The sequence below is a fragment of the Rana temporaria genome, chromosome 3 (assembly GCF_905171775.1).
Source record: "Rana temporaria chromosome 3, aRanTem1.1, whole genome shotgun sequence".
Lineage (NCBI taxonomy): Eukaryota > Metazoa > Chordata > Amphibia > Anura > Ranidae > Rana > Rana temporaria.
Genome location: NC_053491.1, coordinates 103,635,487 through 103,661,241, shown reverse-complemented (window position 1 = coordinate 103,661,241; position 25,755 = coordinate 103,635,487). Strand labels below are relative to the sequence as shown.

General features: G+C 46.1%; 1 protein-coding gene across 5 annotated transcripts in view; it reads right to left on the bottom strand.

Annotated features, from left to right (window-relative positions):
- SHANK3 (SH3 and multiple ankyrin repeat domains 3) overlaps positions 1-25,755 on the bottom strand; it is a 375,382-nt gene that overhangs the window by 169,602 nt on the left and 180,025 nt on the right. For all 5 annotated transcript variants that reach the window (XM_040343142.1, XM_040343144.1, XM_040343143.1 and 2 more), the window contains exons 9-10: positions 22,297-22,363; positions 18,335-18,668 (exon numbers count right to left, since the gene is read on the bottom strand). In XM_040343142.1, coding sequence (XP_040199076.1) covers positions 18,335-18,668; positions 22,297-22,363 — 401 coding nt within the window. The remainder of the gene's footprint in view (positions 1-18,334; positions 18,669-22,296; positions 22,364-25,755) is intronic.

Below are 25,755 nucleotides of genomic sequence, written 5' to 3'. Positions count from 1 at the left end.
ATTTTGGCGTGGGGGTCCCTCCCAAAATCCATACCAGGCCCTTTAGATCTGGTATGGATTTAAGGGAAACCCTGTTTAAAAAATAAATAAAGGAACTGTCTTTGGCCAATCATGGCTCTCACAGCAGAGCGCACTGTGATTGGCCAAAGCATGCAGGTCAGGTGCATGCTTTGGCCAACCTGCAGCCGTCAATGCACTGCGATCTCCCAGTGCATTATGGGGCCTTCCATGGGCATTCAAATTTCCCATGAACGCCCCACAATGTTCTAAATTTACATTTGACTCGAACATCGGGTTCATCCCTATTACTAATCACTAGATGTAGTGGCTGAATCACTTTTCTTTTTTGTGGCTTTTCCCCTCTTTTCACCTGGTGATCTGGCTAGTAACACACCTCCTGTATTAGTGAGACACAACTCTGGATGAATGAGCTTAAGAGGCACAGCAAACAGCAGCATTGTCAGTCTGGGGGAGGGTCCTGTTAAATGTGTTAGCAGTATTTAGGTACACTAACAAATTGAAGCAACTCCAGCTTACACTTTATTATCGGTTACAGTTACAGCAAACACTATGGAGGAATACTTTATTTTACCCTTGACATATGGAGTGAGCGTGGGAGATTGAACCTTAAAGGGATTACCTGGAGATTCCTGGAACACCTGGAATAGAGCCAAGTCAGATGTAACATCATCCCGGATACTACATACATAAGGCTTTATCATTGCTTTTCCAAGGTGAGAGTTCTGGGAGCATAGAGGTGGCATGAGAAGGTGAAAGCACACCGTTTTGCTTTTATATATGCACGAAAACAGCACTTTATTGGGAGAACATTGCATTTGATACATTGCCGCTGGAGGAATGAACTGTTCTATCATTTATTTTACTACGGACTGCAATTTGTGAACCACTATATATGTCTATGATTTAACACTATTTTATTTGTAATGGTACACTATATATAACATAATATGTGATATATCCAGAGCTTTTTTTCTCAGAAAATAGGTGCAGGAACTCAACCACGACCCCGTTCAGATTACACAAACAGTAGAAGGGTCTTAAAGGGGCATTAAATACCAGGATTGCATTACATACAGAGTGCAGGGGGGAGTCAGAGGTGGTGGAACCGAGTTCCCCCTGAAAAAAAGCCCTGGATATATCTATTTGCACAACTGAGCCTGCGCGACACCAATTAACACTTTACATACAGTTACAGCGAACAGCTTTTGCTGTTGGGATGAAGGTTTTCCATAAATAAATAAAAAGCTGATAATTTTAATCACTGCTGTCAGTGTTAAGTGGTTTAGTCTCATGCATGTAAACTGATACATTCTGCTGGAGAGCTTGTGCTTTTGAAAAACAACAGACTTGACTGGATCACCAGATGAAAATTGAATAAAGAAAGTCTAAAAAAGAAAATGTATGCAGTCATTACATCTAAGCATTGGTAAGGTGCAAAAAAAAAAAAAGGTTGATTTTGCGTTTAATACTGCTTTAATAAAAGATAAATCTGTTTATTGTTTATCTTGACATTTTAGCATTATAATTATGCCTTTTGAAGGGAGATACAATGAAGTGAACCTTTCCATTCTCCAAGCAAAGTGGCATAATCTTCTGCACCAGATGCTTCAAATGTTTCTGTTTCTTTCCCCAAAACATGCAGGAAACTAAACAGCACTGTTACTGATATTCAAATATTGATTTTGTTGTCAAAGTTAACAGTGAAGCCCCCGCCGCTTCTAACCGCTCCACGTTACTGTTGACCTATGCAGAAAGGATAATTGATGTGTGGGCTGTGATTGACAGTCTGGCTTCACCGTCTCTATCCTGTGTGAGAGGTAGGATGGTAGCCCCCAATAGGGAAATAACTGGGTCTTGGGGGAGAGATTTGAATAGAGTTCTTTTTAATGGATTTTGCATTGGTGAGTTGTTTATAAATGGAATAGTTCATATTTTTGCGCTAAAAACAATAGAGCGACAATTTTGAAAAAAATGAATATTTTTTACTTTTTGCCATAATAAATATCCCCCAAAAATATATGAAAAAATATTTTTTTTTCCTCAGTTTAGGCCGATATGTATTCTTCTACATATTTTTCGTTTAAAAAAAATCACAATAAGCGTTTAATGATTGGTTTGCGCAAAAGTTATAGCGTTTACAAAATAGGGGGTATTTTTATGGCATTTTTATTAATATTTTTTTTTTTACTAGTAATGGCGGCGATCAGCGGTTTTTTTCGGTACTGCGACATTATGGCGGACACTTTTGACACATTTTTGGGACCATTGGCATTTTTATAGCGATCAGTGCTATAAAAATGCATTGGATTACTATAAAAATGCCACTGGCAGTGAAGGGGTTAACACTAGGGGGCGGGGAAGGGGTTAAGTATGTTCCCTGGGTGTGTTCTAACTGTAGGGGGGGTGGCCTCACTAGGGGAAATGACTGATCTTCTGTTCATACATTGTATGAACAGAAGATCAGCATTTCTCCCCCTGACAGGACCGGGAGCTGTGTGTTTACACACACAGCTTCCGGTCCCCGCTCTGTAACGATCGCACCCGCCGGGCACGCGCACGGGGGTCGGGGTGGCCTGCGCGAGAGCCGACGTTATATTACGTGCTCTCGTGCAGGGGAGCCGACTTGCCGCCGTAAAACGATGGAGGGCAGTCGGCAAGCAGTTAAATACAAAAACAAGCCCTGTACACACGACCGGGATTCCCGGCGGTAAAAAAAAAAGACCGGGAATCACGACGGGAAAACCGAGGACCTGCTCGGTAACTTTCCCCGTGTACACACGGCCAGGTTTCCTGGCGGGGAGAGCTTTGGCCGGGAATCCCAGCCGCGTGTATGCTCCATCGCAGTGTTTTCCCATAGGAAAATGGCCAGGTTTAAAACCACTGGCAATCCCGGCGGGAAAATAGAGAGCAGGTTCTTTATTTTCCCGCCGGAAATTCCCAGCAGTTTTCCTGTCGGAAAAACTGTGTGAAGGCATACACACGGCCGGTTTTCCCGGCCAAAAGCTCTTCTGGCAGGAAAACCGGTGGTGTATACAAGGCTTTAGTGTTTACCTGAGCTACAGACACATACCACCAGTCACTTGTATTGCTGGCTATATGTGGTTCCCCAGTACAGGAAACTGCCAGTGATTTTACACTTATGCAAACACAAGCTCCTAAATGTCCGAGTGGCAAAGGCCTAATTTACTGGCCAAGAAACAACATGTTCCTGTCCAGGGCTCAAGTCCTGCGGGAACGCGTGAGAACGGAGTTCCAGCACTTTTTTCAAAGCAGGAACTCAGTTCCCTTTGCAGGACTAGAGCAGCCGAGAGCAGCCCGAGCCGCCCGAGCCAATCCTTCACTAAGCGGCGATGCCCAGCTCGAGTCACTGTCAGGAGCAGGCGAACCTTAGTAATCCTTTAGGTTACTGGCCGCTTCCTGTATATGGATTCATCAGGTAATGCTTCTTTCTAAATCCCGCGATAACTCGCGGCAGACCTCCGCAATGTCTCCTGGGAACAAAGACAAAAGCTCCCAGGAGACATTGCGGCATCGAGGAAGTGACGGAATACCCGCACACTACCCAATGAATCCATATACAGGAAGCAGCCAGTAACATAAAGGATTACTAAGGTACAGTGGATCGGAAAAAAAAAACATGCGGTTTAGTAATTATGCATATGAGCGTATCATTTTAATTTTTTTTGGTGGGGGAGTGGATCTTGGGTGGGAGTTCCCACACTTTTTTCCCCAGGACTTGACCCCTGTTCCTGTCTGACTGCTGTTTCCCCAGAAGAACTCGGTGCTTTGAGCTGCTGCCCCCTATGAACAATAGATTGATACCTGATCCAGAACCTTTAGGCCCCTCTCAGATGGAGCAGAAAACATCAAGCAGATCGGCCTGCTCAGCAGGGTATCTCCCTGCTGAACCCCGCTTGGCAGGTGGATGACAGGTCTGTGTCCACTGCGCTATGCAGAGTGGACAGGGACACAATCTAGTCAATATTCCAATTGCACACAGACCTTGATTAATGGTTTGTAGAAAGAGAGTGGGTGCTGAAACATTCCCCAGCTGGGCACTGGAAAGATTGATTACCTGCCTGACGAAGAGGTTGTGCGTGGCCTCGAAACGTTGCACTTTTTTGTAATGTCTTATTTGTATTACATTTTTGGACGCGGTCTGCGATCCGTGGTGTGCTGGCGAATATTTTTTAACTGGACAGGGACACAGACTGCTGTTCTCTATGGGGACTTGGGATGGAAACAGACTTTCTGTCCGTTTCTATCCGACTGTCATTCGATCCGATCTGCTGGATGGATGGCGAACATATCCCCATCCATCTTCTTTTAGTAGACTGGATTGGATCGGATGCCGGTGGGTGTCAGCGGACACATATCCGCTGACATCCGCTACTCCATAGAGAGCAATTTTTGGTCCCATTGGGTCTGCCTGAAAAAGGGCTAGGTGGACCCAATCGTTCCACTGGTGTGAAAGGGGCATTAGACTTACAAGTACTGTCCAATTAAATATAGGTAAAACCAGTATTACGTTAATTGCCTGAACAGAGCCCATTTAAATAAGATTGCCTCGTACACTTTCCCCTTTATTAAATAAAAATGTTGTACGAGAAAGAAGGAAAAGACGAAATGATAAGAGATTTTGCTGAATGTATAGAGGCGGTGGCATAACTATAGCCATAGGAGCCCACGTGGCTGCTATGGAGCTTGCAGGTGGGAGGGGGCCACATTAGGGAGACTATTACTGGAAAGTGTTTATTAAAATAATTGATATAGTGCCTACAACATACACAGCACTTTATTGCCATTTGGCCACTCCCATCAATCTAAGGCACCTTACTCACATGCATACATACACATACTAGGGCCAATTTAGAGTAGCCAATTAATCTACCAGCATGTCTTTAGAGTGGGGGAGGAAACCAGAGCACCCAAGGGAAACCCATGCAATCACAGGGAGAACATACAAACTCCACGCAGGTAGTGCCCTGAACCGAGGACCCTGTCCACATAAGAATTGCCTGTAGTCACACAGACCCCCCCAACCCTGATTTATGTCAGCAGTGTAGATTTATTGTCCTTGCCCTCACCCTTTTTACCGCCCAGAACCACTAAAATTAATGTGGAAGTAAAAGAAAAAACCTAACTAATTCTAAAAAAAAAAATTGCAGCCACTATGGTCCAGTCACAGGCTGAGCTGTCAGTGGCGGTTCAATGTAGAGGAGGGCCAGCCGACAACGGAACCCCAATGATACGTTTATGGGTGATGTTACTTCCCAGGCATTTCCCCCGCCATTGTCAGCTTTCTCCTCCACACAGAGGGCGCCGCTTGAGACAGGTGCGGCTTCAAAATAGGTAAGTATAGCAATCTTTTCTTTACAGGGTTAGATAGATTAGGCTGGTGCTGCGTACACACGGTCGTTTTTTGTGATGGAAAAAAACGAAATGTTTAAAAATGTAATTTAAAATGATCTTGTGTGGGCAAAACTTATTTTTTTGTCTTCTAAAAAACGACCAAAAAAAAATTCAAACATGCTTCAATTTTTTTATGTCGTTTTTCAAAATGTCGTTTTTTGTGTCATAAAAAATGACCGTGTGTGGGCTAAAACGACGTTTAAAACAAAGTTTTTAAACCCACACATGCTCAGAAGCAAGTTATGACGCGAGCTTGAATGGAACAGAGTGCCGTCGTACGTGTTGTACGTAACCGCGCTTTGCTAGAGCATTTTGAAAAACCAATGGTGTGTAGGCAACGTTGTTTTTTAAAATAAAGTTTGAAAAACGTTGTTTTTTTTTCATGAAAAAAAACAACGTTTCTTTACAAGACAAAAAAACGACCGTGTGTACGCGGCATCAGAATGTGAGCGGGAGAAGGTTTTGAGTTAGTTAGGTTTTGCCTTTACGCCTTGTGCAGTCTTCATGGTGGTTTTAAAAAAAAAAAAACTCCAGAGTGCCTCCTATGATGCCTTCTAAGGTGGCCTCCTGGTGTCAGTAGGAGGAATAGTGCTCCATCGTCAGTGTCAGCGGGAGGAATAATGCCCCTTCACTGGTGTCAGTGGAAGGAATAGTGCTCCATCATTGGTGTCAGTAGGAGAAATAGTGCCCCATTGTTGGTGCCAGTGAGGGGAATAGTGCCCCATTGTTGGTGTCAGTGAAGGGAATAGTGCCCAATCCTTGGTGTCAGCAGGAGAAATAGTTCTCTATCATTGGCATCAATGAAAGAAACCGTGCCACATCATTGGTTACAGTGAGAGGACTAGTACCCCATTGTCAGTATTAGTGGTGGGAATAGTAACCCATCGTTGAAGTCAGAGGGGGAAATAGTGCCCCATTGTCACTAACAGTGGTAGCAATTGTGCCCCATTGTTGGTGTCAGTGAGAGGAATAGTGCCCCATTACTGGTATCAGTGAGAGGAATAGTGCCCCTTCATTGGTGTCACTGGGAGGAATATTCCCCTATATCAGTGGAAGGAACAGTGCACCAAGGATCAGATGAAGATAAGTAAAGGGGCGCATTTGTCACACAGAGTGTAGTTTGTAGACCACTCGTCCAGTGGAAAGGGTCTGGCCCCTTCCATATCATCCCATTCCTAGCACCGAAGAAAATGCTAAACTGATCAGACAGACAGATTTTTTCCAATGGCAGGCAAATTCTGGCTAAGCACATTGCTGGGGTGCAGTGAGGAGCTGGGGTCTGTGAGTCATGGTCTCTACTGCAAACAGCTGGTGCTTGAGTCTATCCTCCCCTCCCCCCATCCCAAGCCCTGAGCACCAGCAAGCCAGCAGTCTACTTCAGCGGAGTCCCAGCCTCATCATGTCCAATGTCCCTGCCTCTGCCAAGCCATTCTCCCCCATTCAACATTGTGTCCCAGTGGGTGACATTTACTTGCTGGAGTCTCTGCAAGTGCTGCCGGCGCTATGCCAAACACGGCATTCCTGGCATTCCACCTGCCTGAGATGCCGGGGATGCCATGTTTGCATAGCATCAACAGACCTAATGCTGGCCCCAGCCCTAAAGGTGTCACCCCTCTGGCAGGTGTCACCCCGGGTGCAGTCCGCACCCCCATAGTGACGCCACTGCAGACAGGGAGGGAAAAATAAAACCAAAAACGTTCATTGTGATTCTAATCTAATACGGCAGCTTCTAAGCTCTAAATTGCGCGATGCTGACCTTGTAGGGGCTAGAAAGGGGCACAGACACCTCTCTTATTTTTTTCAGATAAACAGGATATTCTTTACAAATACAGTATGTGATCATAATGTAGGGTTCTCTTGCTTAATGCCCCATTCACACAGAAGCTAAGACCTGTAGTCGACAAATAGGCCTTGTGTTTATGCCCTTGATTAGCCAGGTGCTGTGTGTAGGCAGTCCATTCAAGTCCATGGATATGCAGAGGTTGTCTGAGTTCAGGACAGCTTATCTACTACTGCATGCCTGTCAAATTGGGATGAGCATGCCCATGCAGCCGCTGCATCACCAAAAAACTTGAATTGGCTTCCTGCATGCACCTGGAGGCTTCAGCTTTATAAACACATGACCCATTCATGGACTACGGGTCTCAGCGCCCATGTAATGAGGCCCATACTGAAGTTTATTAATATTTGTTTTTTGGGCATAGCAAAAAAATAAATACCTGCAGGCTTTTGCACCATGTAAAAAATCCTTCCTTAATGCCACCAGGTACTGCCCAGTTTGGCCCTTTTATAGTTTTTCAGGGGTTAACATTGGTGGCTGCAAGTGTGAAGGACTTATGCTGCTCATCTACACCTTCCTGCCCCTACTGCCATTCTCCGAACTTGTACTATTGTTGTCCCACATTGCAACGCATTCTGTGAATGGGCAGAGGAACTCTTGACATTCATTAATTCCTCCTCTTTTCACAGAACGCACTGCATTGTGGGACAATAATACTAAGGCCTAGCTTCACGTAGGAGAGCGCATCTTTGTGCGGGCGTAACGTATCCTATTTACGTTACGCCTCCGCAACTTTGACAGGCAAGTGCAGTATTCTCAAAGCAAAGTTGCGGCGGCGTAGCGTAAATAGGCCGGCGTAAGCCCGCCTAATTCAAATGTGGAAGATGTGGGCGTGTATTATGTAAATGTATTGTGACCCCAGGTAAATGACACTTTCTCCAAACGGCGCATTCGCCGTCCGTGAAAGTAGCCCAGTGCGCATGCTCCAAATTAACCCGCAAAAAGCCAATGCTTTCGGCGTGAACGTAAATTACGCACAGCCCTATTCGAGAATGACTTACGCAAACAACGTAATCGACGGAAAATTTGACGCTGGCCCTACGTCCATACTTAACATTGGTACGCCTCATCTACGCCTCATATAGCAGGGGTAACTTTACGCCAGAAAAAGCCTAACGTAAACGGCGTATATGTAATGCGACGGCCGGGCGTACGTTCGTGAATTGGCGTATCTAGCTGATTTACATATTTCTAGGCGTAAATCAGAGTACACGCCCCTAGCGGCCAGCGTAAATATGCAGTTAAGATATGACGGCGTAGGAGACTTACGCTGGTCGTATCTTATACAAATTCTGGCGTATCTGATTCCTTGAATCAGGCGCCAAGATACGACGCCTCAGACTCAGAGATACTACGGCGTATCTGGAGATACACCGTCGTATCTCCTACGTGAATCCGGGCCTAATGCTGCGTACACACGGTCGTTTTATGTGATGAAAAAAAATGACGTTTTTAAAAACGTCACTTTAATTGACCGTGTGTGGGGGAAAACGTCGTTTTATATCTTCTAAAAAACGACCAAAAAAAATTGAAGCATGCTTCAATTTTATGTGTCGTTTTTCAAAACGTCAACTTTTACTTCACAGAAATTGACCGTGTGTAGCAAAAACGTCGTTTAAAACGACGTTTTTTCATCCGCGCATGCCCAGAAGCTACTTATGAAGCGAGCTTCAATGGAAAAACGTGGTGAGAACATAACCTCGCTTTGCTAGAGCATTGTGAGAAAAACGATGGTGTGTAGGCAACTTCGTCTTTGAAAATTGAAGTTTCAAAAACGTCGTTTTTTACTTCACAGAAAATGTCGTTTTTTTTCATCACATAAAGTGATGGTGTGTACGGGGCATAAGAGTTTTGTGAATGGCAGACAGTATAGGAAGTAGTTCCCTGCTCTGGGTAGTATCCAGTGGCATGAAGGAAAGATTTTCACATGGCACAGCAGCCTGCAGGGTAAAAGATGGACACAATTACAAAGTGGTTGGTGGTGTATCCCACCCACCCAAAAAAAAAATCTGAACTTCAGCTCTAATAGTAAGTTTCTAGGGCCTGATTCCCAAAAGAGATACGCAGGCGGAACTGCTGTTCAGTCTGGGCCAAATTCTCAAAAGAGATACGCAGACTTAACTGCTGTTCAGCCTGCGTATCTCTGTGCCTAACTTTGGAAACGATTCTCAAAAGGCTTTTTCCAAAGTTAGGCAGAAAATCCGGCATGTGTAAGACACTTACACGGTCAGATTTTAGGATGCAGTACCGCATCCGCCACTGGGGGCATTTCTCATTGAAATCCAGCTTTGCGTATGCAAATGAGGACTTAAGTAGATTTTCAAAGCATTTCAGCACTTTGATTTCTGCCTAAGTTCCGAATTTGCCGGCGCAAAATTAGGGCTGGGTTTACAATGTGGAAAGTTAGCCAAACCTTGTAAAGGCCCATTTCAGCGACGGCATTTGGTATGCATTCCTGAGGGAGAACTCCACGGCAATTTTTAAATTCAAAACCGGCATGGGTTCCCCCCCAGGAGCATACCAGGCCCTTAGGTCTGGTATGGGTTGTAAGGAGACCCCCCCACGCCGAAAAATTGACGTAGGGGGTCCCCCTACAATCCATACCAGACCCGTATCCAAAGCACGCTACCCGGCCGGCCAGGAATGGGAGTGGGGACGAGCAAGCGTCCCCCCCCCTCCTGAGCCGTGCCAGGCCGCATGCCCTCAACATGGGGGGGTTGGGTGCTCTGGGGCAGGGGGGCGCACTGCGGGCCCCCCCACCCCAGAGCACCCTGTCCCCATGTTGATGAGGACAGGACCTCTTCCCGACAACCCTTGCCATTGGTTGTCGGGGTCTGCGGGCGGAGGCTTATCGGAATCTGGGAGTCCCCTCAAATAAGGGGGCCCCCAGATACCGGCCCCCCACCCTAAGTGAATGGATATGGGGTACATCGTACCCCTACCCATTCACCTGGAGGCAAAAAGTAAAATGTAGTAAACACACAACACAAGGCTTTTTAAAATTTATTATTCTGCTCCGGACGCCCCCCCTGTCTTCGTTATTAGCTCAATTAGCAGGGGGGGCTTCTTCTTCCGCTCTCCGGGGGTCTTCTTCCACTCTCCGGGGGTCTTCCGCTCTCCGGGGGGGGCTTCTCCGGACTCCGGGGGGCTTCTTCCATCTTCTCCCCTCTTCCGCTCTTGACTCGGCGAACCCCGGTTCTTCTGCAGCTCTCCGGTGCCTTCTTCTTCAGCGCTGGCTGCCTGCTATGTTTGTGTGTTAGCTCGATTTCAAACAGGCAGCCGGCGCGGTCTTCTGTGGCGTCAGGGTCTTCTGGTCTTCTGTTCTTCCGATGTTGCCTCGTCGCCTGTTGTCGCTGTAATGATGGAAGCGCGCCTTGCAGCCCATTTATATAGGCATCACCGTCCCATCATGCTCCGGTAGGTACCCACGTGGTGGGTGCCTACCCACGTGCACCCACCACGTGGGTACCTACCGGAGCATGATGGGACGGCGATGCCTATATAAATGGGATGCAAGGCGCGCTTCCATCATTACAGCGACAACAGGCGACGAGGCAACATCGGAAGAACAGAAGACCAGAAGACCCTGACGCCACAGAAGACCGCGCCGGCTGCCTGTTTGAAATCGAGCTAACACACAAACATAGCAGGCAGCCAGCGCTGAAGAAGAAGGCACCGGAGAGCTGCAGAAGAACCGGGGTTCGCCGAGTCAAGAGCGGAAGAGGGGAGAAGATGGAAGAAGCCCCCCGGAGTCTGGAGAAGCCCCCCCCGGAGAGCGGAAGACCCCCGGAGAGTGGAAGAAGACCCCCGGAGAGCGGAAGAAGAAGCCCCCCCTGCTAATTGAGCTAATAACGAAGACAGGGGGGGCGTCCGGAGCAGAATAATAAATTATTTTAAAAAGCCTTGTGTTGTGTGTTTACTACATTTTACTTTTTGCCTCCAGGTGAATGGGTAGGGGTACGATGTACCCCATATCCATTCACTTAGGGTGGGGGGCCGGTATCTGGGGGCCCCCTTATTTGAGGGGACTCCCAGATTCCGATAAGCCTCCGCCCGCAGACCCCGACAACCAATGGCAAGGGTTGTCGGGAAGAGGTCCTGTCCTCATCAACATGGGGACAGGGTGCTCTGGGGTGGGGGGGCCCGCAGTGCGCCCCCCTGCCCCAGAGCACCCAACCCCCCCATGTTGAGGGCATGCGGCCTGGCACGGCTCAGGAGGGGGGGGGACGCTCGCTCGTCCCCACTCCCATTCCTGGCCGGCCGGGTAGCGTGCTTTGGATACGGGTCTGGTATGGATTGTAGGGGGACCCCCTACGTCAATTTTTCGGCGTGGGGGGGTCTCCTTACAACCCATACCAGACATAAGGGCCTGGTATGCTCCTGGGGGGGAACCCATGCCGGTTTTTTCTTTGAAAATTGGCATGGAGTTCACCCTCAGGAATGCATGCTGAGCGACGCTGTCATTTTTTTTTATAATTATTTGTTTTCCCGGCGCGTCTTTTTTTTTCACCCGTCGCAACTTTAGTGTCCCGTCGAAATTCTCAAAGCCGACCGGCGTTAATTACGTTCGCGCGCTGCACGTCGGGAAAATGACGTCACACGCATGCGCAGTACGGCCGGCGCGGGAGCGCGCCTCATTTAAATTTTAAACGCCCCCAGGAGAGGAGGACCGCCTTACGACGGCGGCACTTAAGTTACACTGCGTGTAATTTCTACCTAAGTGCTTTGACGATCAGGTACTTAGGTAGAAATTTTAAGTCAGTGTAACTTAACTGCTGAAATTTAAGTTACGCACAGTTTTTGAGAATTTGGCCCTCTGTGCCTAACTTTGGAAACGATCCTCAAAAGGCTTTTTCCAAAGTTAGGCAGAAAATCTGACACTTACACGGTCAGATCTTAGGATGCAGTACCGCATCCGCCGCTGGGGGCATTTCTCATTGAAATGCAGCTTTGAGTATGCAAATGAGGACTAAAGCAGATCCACAACGCTTTTCAGCATTGTGATTTCTGCGTAAGTTCCGATTTGCTTGCGCAAAACTAGGGCTGGTTTTACAATGTGGAAAATTAGTCACACCTTGTAAAGGCCCATTCAAGCGACGGCATTTGGTATGCATTCCTGAGGGAGAACTCCACGGCAATTTGTAAATTCAAAACCGGCATGGGTTCCCCCCCCCAGGAGCATACCAGGCCCTTAGGTCTGGTATGGGTTGTAAGGAGACCCCCCCTATGCCGAAAAATCGACGTAGGGGGTCCCCCTACAATCCATACCAGACCCGTATCCAAAGCACGCTACCCGGCCGGTCAGGAAAGGGAGTAGGGACGAGCGAGCGCCCCCCCCTCCTGAGCCGTGCCAGGCCGCATGCCCTCAACATGGGGGGGTTGGGTGCTCTGGGGCAGGGGGGCGCACTGCGGGCCCCCCCACCCCAGAGCACCCTGTCCCCATGTTGATGAGGACAGGACCTCTTCCCGACAACCCTTGCCGTTGGTTGTCGGGGTCTGCGGGCGGGGGCTTATCGGAATCTGGGAGTCCCCTCAAATAAGGGGGCCCCCAGATACCGGCCCCCCACCCTAAGTGAATGGATATGGGGTACATCGTACCCCTACCCATTCACCTGGAGGCAAAAAGTTAAAGTTATTAAACACACGACACAAGGGTTTTTAAAATAATTTATTAGTCTGCTCCGGAGGCACCCCCTGTCTTCTTTATTAGCTCTAATACCAGGGGGGGCTTCTTCTTCCACTCTCCGGGGGTCTTCTCCGCTCTCCGGGGGGGGTTTCTTCTTCCGCTCTCCGGGGGGGGGGTCTTCTCCGCTCTCCGGGGGTCTTCTTCTATCTTCGCCGCTCTCCGCTGTTGACTCGGCGCACCCCGGTTCTTCTGCAGCTGTCCGGTGCCTTCTTCTTCAGCGCTGGCTGCCTGCTATCTTCGTGTGTTAGCTCAATTACTAACAGGCAGCCAGCGCGGTCTTCTGTGACGTCAGGTTCTTCTTCTCCCTTCTTCCGATGTTGACACGTCGCCTCTTCTCACTGCAATGATGGAAGCACGCCTTGCATCCCATTTATATAGGCATCACCGTCCCATCATGCTCCGGTAGGTACCCACGTGGTGGGTGCCTACCCACGTGCACCCACCACGTGGGTACCTACCGGAGCATGATGGGACGGTGATGCCTATATAAATGGGATGCAAGGCGCGCTTCCATCATTGCAGTGAGAAGAGGCGTCGAGTCAACATCGGAAGAAGGGAGAAGAAGACCATGACGTCACAGAAGACCGCGCTGGCTGCCTGTTAGTAATTGAGCTAACACACGAAGATAGCAGGCAGCCAGCGCTGAAGAAGAAGGCACCGGACAGCTGCTGAAGAACTGGGGTGCGCCGAGTCAACAGCGGAGAGCGGCGAAGATAGAAGAAGACCCCTGGAGAGCGGAGAAGACCCCCGGAGAGCGGAGAAGACCCCCCCCCGGAGAGCGGAAGAAGAAACCCCCCCCGGAGAGCGGAGAAGACCTCCGGAGAGTGGAAGAAGAAGCCCCCCCTGGTATTAGAGCTAATAAAGAAGACAGGGGGTGCCTCCGGAGCAGACTAATAAATTATTTTAAAAACCCTTGTGTCGTGTGTTTAATAACTTTAACTTTTTGCCTCCAGGTGAATGGGTAAGGGTACGATGTACCCCATATCCATTCACTTAGGGTGGGGGGCCGGTATCTGGGGGCCCCCTTATTTGAGGGGACTCCCAGATTCCGATAAGCCCCCGCCCGCAGACCCCGACAACCAACGGCAAGGGTTGTCGGGAAGAGGTCCTGTCCTCATCAACATGGGGACAGGGTGCTCTGGGGTGGGGGGGCCCGCAGTGCGCCCCCCTGCCCCAGAGCACCCAACCCCCCCATGTTGAGGGCATGCGGCCTGGCACGGCTCAGGAGGGGGGGGGGGGCGCTCGCTCGTCCCCACTCCCTTTCCTGACCGGCCGGGTAGCATGCTTTGGATACGGGTCTGGTATGGATTGTAGGGGGACCCCCTACGTCGATTTTTCGGCGGAGGGGGGGTCTCCTTACAACCCATACCAGACCTAAGGGCCTGGTATGCTCCTGGGGGGGGAACCCATGCCGGTTTTTTCTTTGAAAATTGGCATGGAGTTCTCCCTCTCAGGAATGCATGCCGAGCGACGCTGACAATTTTTCTTTTTTGTTTTTGTTTTCCCGGCGCTTTTTTTTTTTTCACCCGTCGCAACTTTAGTGTCCCGTCGCAATCCACAAAGCCCGGCGTAAATTACGTTCGCGCGCTGCACGTCGGGAAAATTACGTCACACGCATGCGCAGTACGGCCGCCGCGGGAGCGCGCCTCATTTAAATTTTAAACGCCCCCCGGAGAGGAGGACCGCCTTGCGACGGAGGCACTTAAGTTACACGGCGTGTAATTTCTAGGTAAGTGCTTTGTGGATCAGGCACTTAGGTAGAAATTTTAAGTCAGTGTAACTTAACTGCTGAAAGTTAAGTTAGGCAGCTTTTTTGGGAATCAGGCCCCTAGTATTTAGCAAAGCATGAGCACTTCTTTTCCATATTGAACAACTACAATTGTGTGGTACAGATGCCCGGAGAAGCAGTTATTGCATCTCCTGTCCCGTCTATTGATTTTTTTTGTCCAGCACTATGAAAATGAATACATTAAACTCCTTTTCTTTTCATTTTAAAGTAACTGTCCAGTCAAGCCCTAATATAATAATATAATTAATAATTTCAATGATGACATTTATAGATTAACATCGCAAGCATCAAGTATTTTCTTAATACCAGCATCACATAAGATTCTCTTACTCTGAGGGCACAGAATCTGGTGTCTGGCATTGTGTCCAAAACCATCTGACCTCTTCTGCTCCTGCTGTAGTGTCTAAAATGTCATTTAGAGATGACTGTTTTCTTTGCGGGTGAATGTGTAGGTACGTGCTGACAATTACCTCAGGAGCTCAAACACAGAAGCGGACATTCATAGGAATAGAGTCGGATGCCTGTAAACAGGTTCCTACAATAATGGAAACTGTGAGCTTTTTGCCTCTGCTGGTTCATGTCATTGTACCCTGTTTATGCTAGGACGGTAAGGCTTTACAATTTTCCTTTATATTTACCAAAACCATATATACCCTAACTACTTTAAATTAGGGCTGTAGAAATTAACTATTAATTCATCGATTAATCTTTAATTTTTTTGATCGATCAAAATGATTTTGATTGGCTCTCCGCCGGCTTCTGGGCCTTCAGGGAGTTCCGTCGGAGATCCGGTGACGTCACGGACCCCGGCGGGGCTTGCCGTGTCCATCTGAAGGGCTCCTTTGCTGTGCCTTCATATCTGCATGTCGGCGGGATCTAACTATCTGCCACACGCAAGGGCTGTTACACTTCCCTCTATCAACCTGGGATTCTACAGCCATTCACTGGGAGTTGTGATAGTTCCCTTCATGGGACATCTACATGCCGACGGACTGATGTTAACTTCTCCTCATCTGGATTCAGCAGTGGCATCGTTGTACACATTTTTATACCAGTATCATACTTAGCTACATGTTTTTATGACTGCTTTTGCTACCGTTTGGTATTACTCGTACCATTTTTACAGTTAATGTAGCTACATCAATTTTATCTCCAGTGCAATATTTATTTTGTTACCTACTTGAAGACTATAAAAGTTTTAATGCTATTCCCATCGAGCGCTGCCTTTGTGTGTTTTTTGTATCCTGCTATTCATTTTCCAGTGGTTGGTAGCTGCACTGGGAATCGGCCTGCAAGGAGGAGATCAGCTAAAAGTAGTTGGATCTGTATGTGCGTTATAATTAATCGAAATTAGTCGATTAATCGATTAAATAAAAAATGCAGGCTGAGATACGTAGGGGTGTCAATCAGAATAATTGGCAGCCCGTGTCTCGCAAGAGCAGTGTGATTCGGATGTGGGTCGGACGCACAGCCCAGACTAGTGTGAACCAAGCCTCAGAAGCACACACGTGTGACTGTCTCAGATTTTGCTAGTAGAACCTCCTTGCATACAACTACTTTTGCCCCATACACACGTGCAGGATTTATGACTAGAAAAGTTCCTGTCGGAAATCCTGAGGGGAAAGCCGAGAACCTGCTCGGTTCAGTCTTTCCCCTACACACGGCTGGTTTTCCCAACAGGAAAACTGCGATGGCGCTTAGGCCGGGAATCCCGGCCGTGTGTATGCTCCATCGCAGTTTTTCCCATAGGAAAACTGGCAAAAACCGCCGGGCAAAAGTCCGCCGGTTTTCCCGGTGGGAAAAAAGAGAACTCTTTTTTTGTCCGGCGGTTTTTGGGCAGTTTTCCCATCGGAAAAACTGCGAGGAGCATACACACACCCGGGATTCCCGACCAAAAGCTCTCCTCACAGTTTTCCCATCGGGAAAACTGATCGTGTGTACGAGGCATTTCACTTGCTACAATTTCTATCACCTGTATGCTTTATCTGTCTACTGCCCACACTGCCTCCTACAACAGGATTTCATTTGCATACATTTCAGGCGCATAATGGTCTTGATTGGTTTGTTGCAGCTTTTCATTACAGGTGCAGATGTGAATGAATATAGATATTATTATGGTCAGTTAGAATGAAAAAGAAATGCACAGAAAAAGGGGATGCTTGGTGAGAATCAGGACCAGAGATGAAATTGGGTGTGTTCGGACTAGGATCCAAACTCATGTGTGTGAGCCCACCAGGAAGCTGTCACCTGTAGGGGTTAAGCATCTACAATTATTCTCCACCCTGCAGCTGAATGTATACATGCCCCATGCCCTGGCTGCAGGTGCTTGGCTTAGTACAGGTGACAGCTTCCTAGCGGGCTCACACCTCTTGGGTTCTGATCCTAGTCTGAACACTCCCAAGTTCTTCACTAGTCAGAACAAATACATAAAGACATTTTATTTCCGAGTATACCCATCACAAAACTGGGCAATTTAGAATACGCATACTATGAAAAAAGGCACAAACAGACTTATCTTTAGTCACAACAGTCAAAAAGTAAAAATATTCAGCATATTTAGAGATAAAGGTAGCTGAAATTATTTGCAAACTTTAATTATCCCTGTAATATCAAAGCTTTGCCCTGCCCATTTCCGCCTCTTAGGACCTTATGCACACAGGCTCCTGGGGCTATATGACAGAAAATGTGTGATTATTTTCCCACCCAGGAACCATGGGTGCTTTGTACAGCAGCACGTAGAAGTGATGGTTGTCTGCCCTGCTAGCTGGGCATCAGCGCAAACGTGCACACGCATACAGATGTGCACCCCTGGATGCAGTGTCACGCGTCCGTACTCATGCGGTCGTGCAAATACTGGCGTATACTTGTGTACAGCTATTGCTTTCTATGAGCAACTGTACGAAGACACCTGTGACTACTGGATGGGGAATTATGTCTGAAGGACTATGTGGCGAGAAGGGCGGAACAAAGCTCATCTTTCACAGGATAAGTGTATACAGCTTTAGCTGCTTATATCTCATGATCTATTGACATGATGATTTCATTAAAGATCTCTAGTCAGAATTTCATTGTATGATGTCCAAATTGTCCAGTCCATGTTTTTCGACATATTTACTTTAAGGCCGGCCATAGATGGAGTGAATTTGGTAGCAGGAAAGAAATTTGCTTGATTCCCTCATCAACACAGACAGTGTTGATAGAGGAACCCCTCCCGCTGAGCTATTGTGTTCTCCCGGCAGGGGATATTTTAGGGGTTTGCGGGGGAAGCCTCACCGAATTACACCCCCCCCCCCTTCGCCGGGAGAACACAGTGATTAATGCTAACGGCTATAACAGCCACTAACAATAATCACATGTAAAATCCGGCAGGCTGGTTGTACCCAATTTAATTAATCTATCAACTTGGGTAGATTCAGCCTGCCCATACATGGTTCGAACCATCAATGGCCGGCTTTAGCTGTCATTACAGTTCAGTCTTACCTTTGCTTTTCAAACATTTAAAAATTGCTTTATGCTCTGATCTAGTAGTAGACAATTAAATTTGTCTGTGGCACAGTATAAAACTAGACTGTATATTGTCCCTCACCTGCTCTTTACTCGCCCTCTTCGAAGTGTGTGGCTGTCGCTATCCCTCTCTTCTCTTGCGCGATGTAATGATGGAGAGCGGCTGTGTGTGCTGCGGGAGCTGGCAGTGCTCGCAAGGCTACTATCCCCCACTGCTGCGCCGCCGGAGACTTCGGGTCCCCGGGAGAGCAACTGTGTGGGTAGACCGCGAAGCGAGGGCACTGGAGAGTAATGTGCTCCATCTGAATTGAGGTTGTTATCACTTGCAGAACGCTGCAGAAAACGCGGGGATGAGAGACCCACACAGCTCACAACACGTCTACGCTTTGTGTAAGTTGGAGTTTCCCGAAAAGGCACTGCAGTAGACAAAAAAAAAGGAGAAATGTATGAATTATAGAGACAGGAAATAACAGGGAAATCCAAGCTACAATAAATACATGTATGGTAATGCCTTCTATATAACTATTAGCTAGAAGTATTTAAAAACATTTAACTGGCTTTGCTCCGTAATATTAAAAGACATTGGGCCAGATCCTCAAAAGGGATACGCCGGCGTAACTGCTGTTACGCCGTCGTATCCCTGTTTCTAACTATGGAACTGATCCACAGAATCAGTTTTCCATAGTTAGGCAGAAGATCCGGCATGTGTAAGTGACTTACACTGCCGGATCTTAGGATGCAGTACCGCATCCGCCACTGGGGGCATTTTGTGTCGAAATGCCGCCTCGGGTATGCAAATTAGCACTTACGGAGATCCACAAAGCTTTTCAGCTTCGTTTTTTCTCCGTAAGTTTTAGTTTGCAAACGCAAAATTAGGGCTGCTTTTACAAAGTGTAAACTTTTTACACCATGTAAAAGCAGACCCTTCTGTCCAGCGACGCGATTTTTTTTTTGTTTTGAATTTTTTTTTCCCCGCCGTATCTTTTTTTTTTTCCGACGCAACTTTATTGACCCGTCGCGATCCACAAAGCTCGGCGTAACATAATTTCGCGCTATGCACGTCAGGAAAATGACGTCACGAGAATGCGCAGTACGGCCGGCGCGGGAGCGTGCCTAATTTAAATGGGAATCGCCCCCATGAAAAGAGGAACGCCTTGCGCCGGCGGAATTTAAGTTACACAGCCAAAAATTTCTAGGTAAGTGCTTTGTGGATCGGGCACTTAGGTAGAAATTTTAAGGCAGTGTAACTTAAATGGGAAAAATTAAGTTACGCCGGATCTTTGTGGATTACCCCCATTTTGCTGATTATCCAAGCAGCTTTTTCAGTTCTTCAGAAAAACCAAAGAAACTGATGGGGATTCAGTAAAGCATTTGCATTACTTTTCTGGCAGTATAGCCCTTTAAAAAGTCCTGTGCCAGATTCAGAAAAGCTGTGCCACTAATTTCGGTAACTTTACTAAAACATTCAGGTAGCTCTTAACCTCCCTGGCGGTATGATTCTGTCTGAAAAAACATGCTGAAAGCGGTACAATTATTTGCAAGGAAATTTGGTGTTTTATACTGTAGGCCTGTGATTTTTAGGAATAACTCACTTAAATCTGACCAAACAAGAATCTAATAGGCATCCCGGGTATGACATTTTTTTAAAAACAAAATTTTAAATTATAATATAATAAATAATTATAGCAAGTAATAATATAATTAAAATAAAAATTATTCAATAATGTAATCAAATCAAAATCACTGAAATTTTTTCAGTTGCAGAATTGTCGCTGTCATTATTTTATTTTTTTTATGACGAATTTCCCCGCAAATCGCTATCGCACAATTCTGCAAGTGATTATAATTTATTATCGCTGTTTTCTAGCTGATCTAAAACCATTTTTGACATAAAAAGACACTTTTGGTTGCTATGGACAATCTACAGTTTTCAGGCAGAAAGAAAGGTTTTTATTATATAAAATGACATGTAGGACACTGGGCAGACCACTAGGGACAAGGGGGGAGTGTTTTTTTTACATACAGTATACTGTAATCTTATAGATTACAGTACTGTATGTATAGTGTTTGTTTATTTTTTTGAATTTGGCGCCGATCTCCGCTCCCGTGCGTCGTAACGTCGCAGGGAACGGAGATCGGCGGCACAGGAGGACGCTGTGTGAATCGAGCGAGGTCCCGCTCGCTCACACAGCGTGGTGACATCGCTGGATCCAGGACAAGGTAAGCCAGCGCACGCTGCAGGCTCTGCATGTCTACCCCGAGCGTGACTCGGGGATACCGATCGCAGCAAGAAAAACCCACCCCGAGTCACGCTCGGGGATACCGCCAGGGAGGTTAATACTGCGACTTTCACTAAATTTGAATTATGGCTGCACCAAAGAACTACCTCCAGTTCCTAGGTTACATAACGAAGGCTCCGTTCACACCTAGGTGTTTTTGGGCTCTAATGCCACGTAAACACGACCGTTTTTAATGTCATGGAAAAAACATAGTTTTTCTCGACGGGATTCTTGTCAAGCCTGCCTTGCATACACACGATCATGAAAAAAAAAATGCTCGAGCAAAGCACGGTGACGTACAACACGTACGACGGCACTATAAAGGGGAAGTTCCATTCGGATGGCGCCACCCTTTGGGCTGCTTTTGCTGATTTCGTGTCAGTAAAAGTTTGGTGAGAGATGATTTGCGCTTTTCAGTCTTTGTGCTTTTCAGTCTGTTACAGCGTGACGAATGTGCTATCTCCATATCCATCCTATAGTTTATGTGCATCAATTATTTTACCTTATTTATCCAGATATTAATCCACCGATTTGCACATCCCCCTAGTCGCCACAGGGAACACCTATGGTGACGCCCTTTTGCCCTATGCCGTCCAGGGTCATAGGTAAGCAGCCTTGCTCTCTTTCTTCCCCATTTATATATCTTTATAATTATCACTGTATAAGACTGTACCATTAATTTGGGACTTTACCATTAATTTGGTCAACTGTATTTTTATTGATTACTTGTTAATCAAATTACAGATTTTTTCCTGACGAATCGGCAATAGACCGCAAAACTAGACAAGATGCTTTCCGTGACCTACAATCCCACTGTAATCTTCCCCCCTTTAGGACAATTATACTGGTGATATGTATGGTTTGTCACCATGCTTTTTATTTGTATATGATTATGTGTTGTTTTCTATTGATTTTGTATTATTAAAAACCATATATTTTTTTCTATACATGTGCTCTCACACTTGAATCTATTTTTCAATCTGTACCAAGATAGTCCAATTGCCCCTGTCTTTCTGGAAATTTTGGTTTGGGAGACCAAATTTCCGATCTCTACATTTCCAATAAGGCCTCGTACACACAAGGGGACATGTCCGTTTTCATCGGACATGTCCGCTCGGAGATTTCGGTGGGATGGTTGTACACACCATCAAACCGAAATCCGCGCGGACAGGATACGCAGTGACGTGGCCGCAACGATGACGCGGCGACGTGCGCGACCCTGGAAGGTCAATGCTTCCACGCATGCGTCGAATCACTTTGACGCATGCAAGGGCTTTCGGCCGAGCGGACATGTCCAGTAAGTCGTACAGACGACCGAACATGTCCGACGGACAGGCTTCCAGCGGACATGTTTCTTAGCATGCTAAGAAACATTCGTCCGCTGGAAACCTGTCCGATCCACCGGAAAATTGTCCGGTCGGCCGTACACACGACCGAACATGTCTGCTGAAACTGGTCCGTGGACCAGTTTCAGCAGACATGTTCGGTCGTGTGTACGAGGCCTTACAGGTACAGAGGGGGTGGGGGGTAATTTTTTGTTTGTGCTTATCCCAAATTCACTTACCTGTTTCTAACAAGGGCATGAATTTGGGGCAACCACCGACATTTGTCATGTGGAGGCACCACAGGGATCTAAAAAGTGTTGTAGAAGTACCCAGACCGTTTCTCTGCTGGGTTTAACAAACTTCTGTAATGACTTGAGTGCAGTAGAAATGTATTTTGTAGCTATATGTATACATGTGTGGTGTTGTTTTCTTTCACTTACCAATGTCGGATTCTTTGTGGGTTTTGATGATTTCAGCAAGTTCAAAGTTTCCTGCAATAATTGCAACCTGTAATGAAAGAAAAGCACAGGCAGTTCAGACTAAACCCAAGGATTTAGAAAGGATATCCAGATTATATATAGATAACATTGTGGGTGCTGTCACTTAGAAAGCACATTAATCATGTTTAGTGTATTGCCGTAATATATTGTAATATTATAAGTATACAAATAAGTGTGTACTGTATATATATTTAACAGGTAAATGTAGGTTATTCAGGTGCTACAGATTTTGCAAAGAGAACGTTACCATTTAGAAACCTTGGGCCAGATCCACGTACCTCGGCGCATTTTTACGTCCGGCTTAGCGTATCTCAGATACACTACGCTGCCGTAACTTACAGCGTATTTTCAGTATCCACAAAGAATTTGCGCCGTAAGTTACGGCGGCGTAGTGTAAATGTGTCGGCGTAAGGGCGCGCAATTCAAATGACTAAGTTGTGGGCGTGTTTTATGCTAATACGTCTTGACCCCACGTAAATGACGTTTTTTTTTAACGGCGCATGCGCCGTCCGTGGGGGTAACCCAGTGCGCATGCTCCAAATTAACCCGCAACAAGCCAATGCTTTCGACGTGAACGTAATTCTACGCAAAGCCCTATTCGCAAACGTTTTACGCAAACGACGTAAACAACGGACATTTCGACGCTGGCCCGACGTCCATACTTAACATTGGCTACGCCTTATATAGCAGGGGTAACTTTATGCCGGAAAAAGCCTTACGGAAACAACGTAAAAAAATGCGCCGGCCGGACGTAAGTTTGTGGATTGGCGTATCTAGCTAATTTGCATACTCGACGTGGAAATCAACGGAAGCGCCACCTAGCGGCCAGCGTAAATATGCACCTTAGATCCGACGGCGTACTAAGACGTACGTCAGTCGGATCTAGCCCAGCTTCAGGCGTATCTTGTTTTGTGGATACAAAACAAAGATACGCCGGAGCATCCTAGAAGTTACGCGGCGTATCAATTGATACGCCGACGTAACTTCTTCATGGATCTGGCCCCTTGTATTCCAAAAGTGATATTACATTTTAACATTTTATAATGGAGATATTACACAGATATAATAAAGATAATAAAGCTGAACTCCAGACAAGCCGTTGTGCAGAAAAAAAACATGCCCCTGACTATTTCTAATACTATTTGGGTTTTAAGTTCATATATACAGTTGTGCTCATAGGAATTTATGATTTCTTGGCCTTTTTTCTCAGAGAATATGAATAACACAAAAACTTTTCTTTCATTCATGGTTAGTATTTACTTTTTAAAATCATAATGGCAACATAAACTACACAAATGACCCTGATCAAACGTTTGCATACCCCAGTTCTTAATACTGTGTATTGCCCCCTTTAACATCAATGACAGCTTGAAGTCTTTTGTGGTATTTGTGGATGAGGCTCTTTATCTTCTCAGATGGTAAAGCTGCCCATTCCTCTTGGCAAAAAGCCTCCAGTTCCTGTAAATTCTTGGGCCATTTTGCATGAACTGCACGTTTGAGATCTCCCCAGAGGGGCTCAATGATATTGAGGTCAGGAGACTGAGATGGCAACTCCAGAACCTTCACTTTATTCAGCCAATGACAGGTTGACTTAGCCTTGTGTTTTGGATTATTGTCATGTTACAATGTCCAAGTACGTCTCATGCGCAGCTTACTGGTTGATGAATGTAAATGTTCCTCCAGTATTTTTTGATAACATACTGCATTCATCTTGCCATCAATTTTGACCAAATTTCCTGTGCCTTTTGTAGCTCACACATCCCCAAAACATCAGCGATCCACCTCCACGTTTCACAGTAGGAATGGTGTACCTTTCATCATAGGCCTTGTTGACTCATCTCCAAATGTAGTGTTTATGGTTGTGGCCAAAAAGCAAAATTTTGGTCTCATCACTCCAAATGATTTTGTGCCAGAAGGTTTGAGGCTTTTATTTATATATATATATATATATATATATATATATATATATATATATATATATATATATATATATATATAGTGTAGGATTCAGTCTTGTGACTTCTGGAGCACTGGTTACAGCTTGTAAAAAGAGTTTTCATTCTCATTTGATTGCCCCATGAGGCTACATGACTCCTGGCCCTTTTTATATGGACAATGTTGGCGCTATATAAATCCTGTATAATAATAATAAAACTTGCGCATGCGCAATAGGGGACCAGGAAGTGAAGCCGCAAGGCTTCACTTCCTGATCCCCTTACTGAAGATGGCAGCGGGAGCGAGAGATCGGCTTCGGGTGCCGACATCGCGGGCACGCTGGGCAGGTAAGTGTCCTTATTTTAAAAGTCAGTAGCTGCAGTATTTGTAGCTGCTGACTTTTAAAAAAAAGAAAAATTCGGCGGACCTCCGCTTTAAAGAGATTTGTTTTAGGAAAAGATATTCTCTCAACCTAATATGCAAATTACTCTATTTTTGCTTTTTCAACCAAATACTGTTAACAAAACTGAGCTTAGAATATCTCCACAGGAAACACTTCTGGGAGCTGCATACAATGCCATCTCTAATGATGTGTAAAAATATTGACTCTGTACAAAAAGGAAATGAGCCTTCCTGTAAATCTGGATGTAAAACATCTCAGTCAATTGGGTTGATTTACTAAAGGCAAATAGGCTGTTCACTTTGCAAGGGAATGTTCACTTTACAAGGGAATCTTCCCCCCAGCTTTGTGATCTGGTGAAAAAAGACTCTGCAAAGAATATTGCAAGGAAAATAAAAAAGCTTTTTTTTTTGCTTGCACGTGATTGGATGAAGTCAGCAAGAGCTTCAACCTATTCACTAAGCCAGGGGTCTCCAAACTTTCTAAACAAAGGACCAGGTTACTGTCCTTCAGACTTTAGGGGGGCTGGACTGTGGGGAGTCAGAATAGAAAATGCCCCTCATTGGTTTTATTGGTAATAATAGTGCCCCATGGTTGATAACAGTGGGAGGAATAGCACCCCACTACTAGTGTCAATGGGAGAAATGGTACATCATTAGCATCCCATCATTAGTGGCAGTTGTGGATGGAAAAGTGCCCTAAGGGCCAGATAGGGGCAAGAAAATGGCTACATCTGGCCCCAGGGCCGCAGTTTGGAGACCACTGCACTAAGCTATGGGAAAGTTCACTTGCAAAAAGAACAGCCTATATGCCTTTAGCCTGGGAGTTCCCAACCCTTTGAAGAGTGAGGGCCACTTATAGTGGATGTAAACCCCAATTTTTTTTAAATTAAGGATTGCACCTTGTACAGTATAGGATTTCATGTCATCTCTGCCCAGTCTTGCTACGAAGAATTAATACAGCTCTGAGCAATCCTCTTATCTTTTTTCAGTAAGATAAAAACTGACACAGAGAAATAGGAGTCAGTTCTTCCCCTTTGCTGTAAGCGACAGGTGATTTACATA